Source organism: Chlamydotis macqueenii, chromosome Z, assembly GCF_036417535.1.
Source record: "Chlamydotis macqueenii isolate bChlMac1 chromosome Z, bChlMac1.mat, whole genome shotgun sequence".
NCBI lineage: Eukaryota > Metazoa > Chordata > Aves > Otidiformes > Otididae > Chlamydotis > Chlamydotis macqueenii.
In genome coordinates this window covers 76373539-76384006 of record NC_141593.1, presented here as the reverse complement: position 1 = coordinate 76384006, position 10468 = coordinate 76373539, and the positions used below count along the sequence as shown (strand labels likewise).

Sequence of the window (10468 nt, the reverse complement as noted above, 5' to 3'; positions counted from 1 at the left end):
AGCAATATTTTCTCACACAAATCTTCAGAAACAAGCATTTTGCTCACACTTCTCATACAGTTGTGGAGACTGACACACCGCAAGGAGGTTTTGAGGGGAGAGGAGGTGTCCCTGTGTACACAAACAAACAGTCTCAGCTGACTGGAAACCGGCTCCGTACCACTGCTACCCCAACCAGAAGACACACCTGTGCTCACACAGCCCAAGGTGTGGATCTGCCATCACGTCATTTTCTGCTGAACCCCTGGCTTGATTCTAAAAACCTCAAAAACAGAGAAAAGAATAAACATCCTGACAGACTTCATTACATCTGCCAACTGTATGTAACATTTCCTATTTATACAACATTTTACTCTTAGAAACCAAGAGTTTCTTGAAAGCAGAGTTCTGCGGGATGTTCAGCTCCATTTACCTTCTTTTTCTGCTGCAGGCACAATTAAGCCAAGCTCTTGTATTTTGGTTTAAGTCATGGAACGTTTTCAAATTAAACCTGAAACTACATACAAGCTTTTGCTGAAAGCATTGTCAGATCAGCACTGGAAGATTTTAAATCAGGCACTGTCTGTCAATGGGTGTATGAATAGGTCTTTTGTGGTCCTGTCATTTTTCAGGCACAAAGCCTTTGTGGCAAGGAAAATATTTTGGCCATTCATGTTTTTACTGTGTGATTTATAACATCGTCCCAAAGCCCTCTGTGAATTTAAAACGCTGTGACCATGTTTTTCAGAAAGGAATGCTTAAATATAATATTCCCAGATCCTCACGTAGGTTCTTAATGAGGTCCTGATCCTGCAAATACTGACATGGATACTTTTAGTTAAATATAGGATTCAATGTTGGCAGAATCAGGGCCTAAAGAAGGTGTCGTTTCAGAAATACCAAGTAGCTTCCAAAGGCCATTGCAAGCCTTGGAGCACAGAAGCAGGGCTATGTTGCGTAGTTCTGCCGACTTCAATGGGATTACTCACATGTTTAAAACCCTTGTTGGATTACATCCTTTCTGAGACAGAAGAGCTGGCTCCCTCTGCCTTAAACAGGAATTGATTCAGGCTCTTAAAATTGCAAAGTAGAAACCTGACCTGCATACTTAGCTCTGTACACTCAATTTTGTCTGCTGAAGGTAAATACATGTTGCTAACTTTTTCTCTGATGAAGCCTTAAATCTAAATGAAGACATTAGGTTTGGGCAGGAAAACGTCATGCATCAACCCCCTTTGCTAACTAGTCCCTTTACTCATAGAGTGTCTAAGCAAGTAAAAACAAAACCGATGTATTTTAAGGATGCATTTTATTTTTTTAGAAATGACCTTAAGAAAAATGATGAAGTATCAAAACCAACAATTTTAAAGGCTATAGGTTTCTACAGAAGGTTAAAATAGAGTCAATATTGGCTTTATAAGCACTTTACTCCCAAAAGCAGTAATACCTTATAATGCATAACGTCGCAGGGAACCTTCAAGTAAAAAGTGAAAGAACATTTATTTGGATGCTTCACGTCAGAAGATACCATTCTAAACTCACAGCTTAGGAAGCTCTATCTCAGTCAAAGCTGAAGACGGTTTAGCTAGACCACATCTAAGCTGAGCTTCTCAAGAACAGGGCAGTATATAAGGCAAGCACAGTGGTAGCCTTAATCTTTTTTACATCTGACTTATTCTCTGAGGACATCTGGAAACCAGTTGATCCTGAATACAATCAGCAGCCAGAGACTGCTTTTAGGATGTAAAAATGCTATGATGGTGCTCTCTTTCCCCATACACACATGATAAAAGATCTACACAGAGGCTAAACTGATTTCAAGGCCACCACAAATCAAGCCTAGCAGGCCAAGGGTCTACAACCGCGTAGTGAAGAATGGGGACAAGAGCAGTGCAAGAGGATTAGAGCAGTATGTCATCAAATATCACCTCAGAGTAAAAGATTTTGGCTCAGTGTCTATAAAACAAAGCCTGTCACTTTTACAGCCTATCTCTATTAGAAGCATGAGTCTCTCAGTTTCTCATCCAGCACATAGCTAGATGTCATCAAAGAGGTCCTCCGGCTCACAAGTGTTTTCCAGTGTTTCCAGAGACATCACATCCAGGGAATGCTTGCCCGATGTCTTCTGTGAGGCCAGATCAGGTCTGGAAGTATAAAGCAAAGAGGTTTGAAACAAAGTTAGATACAGATATAAACAAGTCCAACATACACACCACCACGGTAACCATTTAATAGTGTATTTTGAGCTTTTTGTTAAGGTTACATGTAAGAGAAAAGCGCTTTTTGAAAGGCCTAATTACCTGCTGAGATGGTAATGGCAAAACAAACAGATGAAATTCAGCTTATAAATGTCAAGGATTCAGCTATTTCATTACAATTTTTAGGACCCTGAGAATGACCATTTCACCCACAATTTCCACGTGGAGAGCCAGGGACAGCAGAACAAATGCAGAAAACATACAAAGGATCTGCTCTTCTACTCCTGCACAGGATGATGCTCTGTTAACTGCTCTTTATTTTTTCCTCTTTATTTTTTTAAGCATGTGACTGTTGTCCATCAGTTTGACACGGAAGAATCAGTTGTCTCAAAGGTCCAAGCCCTGAAGGTGCAAGCTGGTTTCCAAACAGTAGAGCAGAAGAAAATGAAGGCAAATGAAGGAAATCCTTCCAAAATAACATGAATCCAGGTATCTGGGGACTTTCAAATCCCTGGTCTTCCCCTGTACCTATGTTATGTTTACATTTGCTATAAATGTATGCAAACAGAAGCAGTCACCATTCACTGACATGTGTATGCTGAGGTGCCCTCAGATAGCTGGACACCACAGAGCCCTACCTGAAAAATTAATGCGTGAATCAGACATCCACGGCACTGAATAACACGCTACTCTGCATCAGTCAGTCTGTTCAGCACTTCTTTGACTGTCCTCATCAACACAGATCAGTTAAATGTCTCTTGGCCACATGAGCTCCTGGCATTTGCCAAGAACCCATGTTCACGGTTTCTCCTCTCTCTCTGAGACAACATTCTGCTAAAGACAGCTCCGTGTTTACGCCTGGGAAGGCAAGGTGTTTTGTGTTTCCAAGAGCAATGGCATTTGCAACAGTTTCTGATCCCTGTAGCAACTAATCTTATATGTATAGGCTGAATCCATGAAAAATCTTTGAATTCTGCACAGATAACTTTACTTGCGCGAGCTTTAAGAGGAGAATTATCGACCACAGATACGGGTGTTCTCGGTGACAAGATATTCTGGGGTGATATCACTAGCTGCTTTGAAAATAAGACATAACGTCTTAATCTTGGCTCAGTGTGCTGTAGGGGATGGGTGTAGGAAGCAGGGAGCAGATCTGATGTGCTTGCATTGTAGGATTTTGGACTGGCTGGAGCTTCGTAAGAGCTGATGGCTTCATGCCCAGGTATATTCCACTGGCGTAATCCTGACAGAAGGTGAAAAATTCATATATTACCAAGGCCAACACATCAGCCACCAGGACGGGAAGAACTAGACAGAAGTGATGGAAAGTGTTACTCTCAAATGCTGCCATATGAAGGCTTTAGTGCAACGAGGCATGCAAAAGCAATCCTAATTTTCAGACTAATGCAAGCATTTGCCTTCAACTGCTGGGCGTTGTAGAGCCAACATAATTAGTGAAATTAATATTTTTTTTTCTTTTTAAATTTGGTTTCAAACATATTCAGAATCCAGTTTTCCAGAACTCCTACCTAGAAACTTCTAGGAAGCAGAAGACTTTATAAAACACTGCAATCTTCAAGTGCAAGGAGCATCCTAAGACTCTAGCCACTGCATGATTCATAGGCTCTCACGGTTCTCATAGCCCTTGGGGGTCCAGAGCTCTTACTACAATATTTCCTGCTTGTGGACCTGGGGAATGATTTTCATTTCAAGGTGGAGCATCTCGTGCTTCTGGGGAGTCAGCAAAAGCCCAGTAAATGCTAAGCTCTGGATGCTGTCACTTCCTAAGAGCTCTCCAGTATTAAGAAGGGTTTCCTCACTGCTCTATCCATCACTCCAGTTCTGCAAGCCACTTTAAATTCAATGTACTGGTATATTCAAATAATGATCATTACTTTGTCTGGAAGTCTAACTAGCTCTCTCTGCAATCTCTTCCAAAATGCTTTCCTTCAGGTCTGAATAAATTGTGCCCAAGTATTTATTTCTTTTTTTTTTTGTTTTGTTTTGGTATGCAATGACATCTGGACAGATGTGTGTCTCATTAAAAGTCAGTTCGACTAACTGTGAAACAAATGTGCCAGAATCAGGCCCTTAATAATGACCCCTGGTCAGCAGGACCAGATCACTCCTTGCTGTTCTGATTGCTAGCAGTCACCTTATTTGTACGCTAATTTTTTTTTTTTATGTATTTGGGTAGCATACCCCAACACAGTGTGACACTCAGGTTTACTTACTGAAAGTGTGTTTTACCTTTTACCTTTTCTTTTACCTTTCTAGGTCTACGTAAAGCGTTGTCTCCAGCGAGAACGTAAGTAAATCACAGAGTGTGGAGCCACACACTGATCATTTTAACTAATTCTGAAAGGTCACATCAGCAGATAAATGAGGCTGTGAAGACCTCTGTCCCACCACAGGCTATTTCAGGTACTGGAAGGTTTTTTTAGAGCATATGCTCATATGCCATATAGGCATATAAGAACAGGCATATAAGACTGAAGGACCTCACATTTACTGACTTTGAGGTTTCACCTATCCCAGAATTTTCTGATTTTGAAAGTAAGTCTCACAGTGCCTAAGTAATGCCAAAAATTCCATCCTCATTGGCTAAAATAACTGTTTTCAACACCATACATGCAGTCACATCTAAAAGTCAAATCACTGCTGAGTTTTAACATTAGGCAGTGAGAACTATTAAGCTTCTTGTAGCAACATGGTCCTCATTTAATCTCCAAAAGCTGTAATACTGCTTCTGTGAATAAACCCAACCACACTCTTTACATGAAGTTCATAAGCAACTTAATTTTGGTTTTAAGACTTGATGATTCCTATTTGCACGGCAATTATTCACCAAATGCCAACAGCCTGGTTTGTGCTGTGAAATTATTTTGAATCTGAGATTCTCACTGAAGCTGTATTACCATATCCTGATGCATCACTGAGTTAATTTCTTTAAATTGCAGCGAGTTGTATAGTTCTCTCTTGCCAAAAAGTCTGTAAGTAAGGCATTCTTCTTGAAAGTTTATTCTTCTGTTGGATCACTTTTTGAAGTCTTGCCTTTTTGGTAAACTTAAACTCCATTAACACATCTGGAGAACTGCTGACTATAAGAGATCATTTCATATTTCCTGACATTTAGTTCAAGCCCTTCATAAATTGAGACAGAAGACCAAATCCACAGCTGGTGTGAATCACTGGAGCACTAATAATGTCAGTGGAGCTCTGCTGACTTACACCAGCTGAGATTTTGGCCCAAGATTTGGAAGAAACTGGTTACATTACTTGATAGTTCTTTCCACAGCTGAGTAAGAGCCATAAGAAACAGAAGACACGCAACACTTCAGTACTTAACTAAACAGCACAGGACTCAAAGCCATGTAGTGTGATGGCTTTGCATAGCTTGGGAGAAAACACAACACCTTCCTTTGGAGAGAATGTTTGTGAAGGAGTACGAAGTAGAAAATGATCTCCTACATGACTGCTACAAACAATGTGATTAAAAAGAGCTTCCTAGTGTCAAAAAGATCAAACAAGTGTGAAGGAAAATCGGGTCAGAGGCTGCAACATCAGCACAATTGCTCATCTTGAGGTACTTCTTGCTGGAAAGGTGAAAGGTTCTCGCACTTAGCTAGGCTTGTATAGCCAGCCCAGCACGTTGTGGTTATGATTTTACTGAAGTTTTTGTTCTCGAGCAACTCTCAAGGGATTGGAAAAGGGAAATACTGTTGTAAGTGAACATAGCTATAAAAGCTTCCCAAGAAACTTAAGTAATTTAAGCAGCATACTTGCGTCCTTGGACCACTACATTATTTTCCTGATTTTTTTTTAGTAATTAAAATAATCAGTTCCAATCAAAAGCTGGTATTTTACTAAGAGAGGAGATGTCAGCTCTTCTGGAAGATGTGTAGCAGTGTTTTAGGAAAATGATGAATTTCTCAGTGTGTATATCTGTCCTTAGCTTGGTTTAATGGTTCATTTTTGTCATTAATCTGAAATAAATGAAGGCTTAATACCATGAGTAGAGATTAACAGAGGATATGATCTGATATATACGTTCTTCAGTATCATAAAAATAGGTGGCAGCAGCAGCTCATAAACAGAGAATTGGTAGTCATTACAGGATTAACAAAGGAAAAAAGGTGAGGCACCTCAAACACGAACAATTGCTCGCATTGCGACTGACAGGGCAAAAGCTCAGAGCAACATTTGTGCTCCAGAGACAGTACTTTTATTCCACCCTGAGAGAAAAACTTGGATTCATTGATTTATCATCAATCTGCTGTCTTGGCTGTATAAACACCGTCTTCACCGAAAGCCCTCAGAAGAACGGTACTCATCAGCCATCGTTATTAAGGAAAGATTATGAAAGGAGCTTTGAGTGAAGCTCATGGCTACACGTAAAACCTTGGCCTTGAATAACCGATGCCCTGTGGTGTTAGCTCCTGGGAGACATCACACTGACTGCCTATGGCTACTGGCCAAAAAAAGGAAAGTTCAACCATGACAAGAAAAAGAAATGGTGTAATGGAGGAGGTGGAAAAGCCTCTTATGTGAATAAATGCATCAAGAACACTATGTGCAGACAGACCTCTATAAAGTCGAATATTAAAAATGTAAGTAGGCTAAATAGAAACTACATGAGATTAAAAATATGATGATATTCCCCTCTACAGAAATGCCACAGTGACTATAATACAAAGTAAATTATAAAGATAGTTTTCTTTTTAATTCTACTTAAAATGGAAAATGAAACTTAATAATTTCGTTTAGGTTCTGGCAGTATTACAGGTATTCAACGTCCAGATACAGTCTACTCTGGCATTTATTCCTAGAAACAATATGAAAACGAACACGTATATTTCTAATTGATCTTGCGAAATGTAAACCCCAGCAAGCCATGAACAACTTGCTGGATACAATCACCTTCATGATCTCAAATTACAGTTGATCGACTTTTCACTGTTAGTGAACAAACTGAATTTTTTTCTGCCAATTTCAATCATCTGAAAAGAGCAGTGGTGTCAGAGATCATCAGAGCCCAAGCTGTACCCTGCCCCAACACAAATTCAGAGAGGCTAGAGAAAAATATTAAAGAAATAGCTGAAAATAATAATTTCTAGCTTAACGAATACCGTCTCCATCCCTCTTAGAGAACGTTCCATGTGTGGCATCTTCCTGTGTGCAGTGTATTAAGCAAACAGTCTAGTCTCAGTTAAGGTCAGCAGACAGATAGCAATAATAATGAGCTTGTTCAATTATGCAGTTAATGAAGAATATTTTCAAAGCAGCAACCACAAATTTAATGTTCAGCCAGGGAATCAATGTTCCTTAACAAGCTTCCACCTCTGGCTGAAAGCCAAGCTGCAACTGCACCTGCGTTCATTCGCAACCGCTGCGGAGGAAGGCAAGTCTGGAATTCTCTCAACAAACGAAACCCCAAAAAACAAAACTTCAAAAAACAGGACAATGGCTAAACACTGTCTTCAACTCTTGCAAGCGCCATTCTTTGTTCTCTAGAACTAGAAAGTATCAAATGAGGGATAATTTTGATTTATGCTTATGCAAGTTTTCTTTTTTCTTTACATATCCCTGGAATCCTTCAGAGGGAGAACAGTGAACTGGGAATTCCTTGAACATCACAGAAATGGACACAGCAATTGCAGCAAGAACAAACTCGCAAACAAATCTGCGACACTGAGGAGCCCCCAACATAAGAAGGACATTGACCAGTTGGAGAGGGTCCAGAGGAGGCCATGAAGATGACAAAAGGGCTGGAGCACCTCTCTTATGAGGACAGGCTGAGAGAGTTGGGGCTGTTCAGCCTGGAGAAGAGCAGGCTCCGGGGAGACCTGATAGCGGCCTTCCAGTCCCTCAAGGGGGCCTGCAGGAAAGATGGGGAGAGGCTGTTCAGTAGGGCCTGTTGTGATAGGATGAGGGGTAATGGTTTTAATATATAGGGAGATAGATTTAGATTGGATATTGGGAAATAATTTTTTACAATGCGAGTTGTAGAACGCTGGCACAGGTTGCCCACAAAGGTGGTGGAGGCCCCAACCCTAGAAACGTTCAAGGCCAGGCTGGATGGGTCTCTGAGCAACCTGATCTGGTTGGAGATGTCCCTGCTCCTTGCAGGGGGGCTGGACTGGATGGTCTCTAAAGGTCCCTTCCAAGCCAAACCACTCTATGATTCTACTTTTTTAGGGACTTGTATCCGTTCAGCTGCAAATTCCCAATTAATTTCAGTTGGCATAGGTGCAGGTCCTTATTTAAAAAGAACATTCTGGTTTAGTAATATAAATACAGTCTTGGATCTTTTCATCTGATCAAACGCACTTGCAGATGCTTACTAACAAAAGACCTACTTAAAAATGTAATAATAGATGTCACTTACAAGGAAAAGCCTAAACCATGTTTGGTTTAGACAAGTGGCACGCATTTCTGTGGCTCATTTCCACTTAAACCGCTTCTTGCTTAAATAAACTAGACCACATTCTCTTTGAGAAACACACTAGCACCACTGCCCTCTCTGGGAAAAGAACACGAGTCTCTTAATCATAACTACAGGAGTATATCGTAAAAGAAAACTTAGTTTGTTTAGGAATTTTGTCAAGGTCTTTCACAAATCCAGTACGTTGCAAATTCATTGGCAAATGCTAGGAGCCATTTCTCATCGTTGTTAAGCGCTATTTATCACATATACATTTATGTAACACCAGCACTGGCTAAATTGTGTCGTAACCCTTTTCCAGGCTGTCAGACCCTGGAGCTGCTTTCTCTCCCCTAACCCTTTCTTATCCCCTCGGGGCGATCTCAAACAGTAGCCAGAGACCTAAGGGGGCAAATAAAAGTCCCTGAACCGATTTCTGGCATAGGAAATGTCTCCTTGTGCTCCTCCATCTGTTGAAGGGGTCGAGGAGGCTGTTGCAGCCGTCGCACAGCCATGGAGCATGGAGGGATGGGTTTCCCATCTGAAAATATGAAATTTGCAGGCAGCAGCTACAACTGCAAAAACCATGTTGAATCAAATCACAAAAATAAGAGCGCTTAACTGGAGGAAAATCAAGCAACTCTAAAATCTAGATTGTGCTTCAGATGATCCATGTCTTTTCCACCCCTTTGTAGTACTGAGGCTCTGAGCAGCTGTTTAAATCCTAAAACCTTCAACAGGAGCTAAGCATTTGCTTAGAGTTACACACGTGCTTACAAAGCCTCCTGAACCACAGCCCCAGCTTGCAGCTCTCTGAGGTCCATCCTTTGTGACTACTGCAGAACAAAACCCACAACTTCATAAATCGAAAAAATTAAAATTATTCTTAAAGAAAAATGGATTAGTGTTCACATGATTAAAAGTTCCCGCTTAATACTAGACTAGGGCACTCTGGTGTCTTTACTAAATTACTAGGTACAGCTAAAAACATCCTCTTCTCCAAAGGATGTAGGAGAATCCACGGACATAATCCTAAAAACGCTCTTTTAAAAACTCCTATGACTGAATCAAGCAAATTCTTCCCTGCTGAACAATTTGTACGTGTACACCCAGGCATCAGCAGAAACCTATTACTGCCCAGATTACCCATTATCCACAGATCTGCTCAGCAGGTTCTGGATCATTCACTTTAATCGTCTTACTGCAGAAAACCGCTTTGGATCAGCACGGTACATGGATATGACTTATGTATGTATTTTCTAACGACTAAATGCACTTAGAAAGGTAGAGCAGCAGCCAGCTCTTGATAAATCTGGGAGCAGTGAATGGAATAAACTGTGAGCAGGTTTCAATTTACAAATAGAGCAGATAAAGTATAACAAGCTTTTTTTTTTCTCCCCTCTAATAGGTCACTAATAGGTCTCTACTGAATATAAAATTGTTTTAGTACTGAAAATTGTGCTTTCCTTTTTGCTGTCTCCTAACTCCCATTCAGCCTCTCCCGTGCTCCTCCTGCCCACTCCCCAGCCACAGATCTGAATTAATTCATGCTTTTCTGAAATCAGATCAAACCTTTGATATTTAAGATCAAATCCCTGCCTACAGTGACACCTGTGAGAGCTGAAACATGTTTGAACAGCATTACCAAAAAAAAAAAAGAAAAAAAAAAGAAAAAAAAAAAAGATGGGGGACAGCACACCCAGCCCTTTGAAAGCACAAAGGAAAAAAGTAAAAATAAGTACAGTTAGCTGAGACAGAACAGAGCCGGGCACTGCAACAGCCAGTGTTTTCTGGCTAAAATGGAAGTTTTTCTACTCTGCATTTTCATCACACCTTACCCATCCCTGAGACACCTCCTCACCGAGTA

At 40.6% G+C, this 10468-nt stretch overlaps 1 protein-coding gene across 2 annotated transcripts in view; it reads right to left on the bottom strand.

Annotated features, from left to right (window-relative positions):
- Positions 1-1271: 1271 nt before the first annotated feature.
- XRCC4 (X-ray repair cross complementing 4) overlaps positions 1272-10468 on the bottom strand; it is a 156907-nt gene continuing 147710 nt past the window's right edge. For both annotated transcript variants that reach the window (XM_086770686.1, XM_086770688.1), the window contains exon 7: positions 1272-2123. In XM_086770686.1, coding sequence (XP_086626812.1) covers positions 2015-2123 — 109 coding nt within the window. In that variant the 3' untranslated portion in view covers positions 1272-2014. The remainder of the gene's footprint in view (positions 2124-10468) is intronic.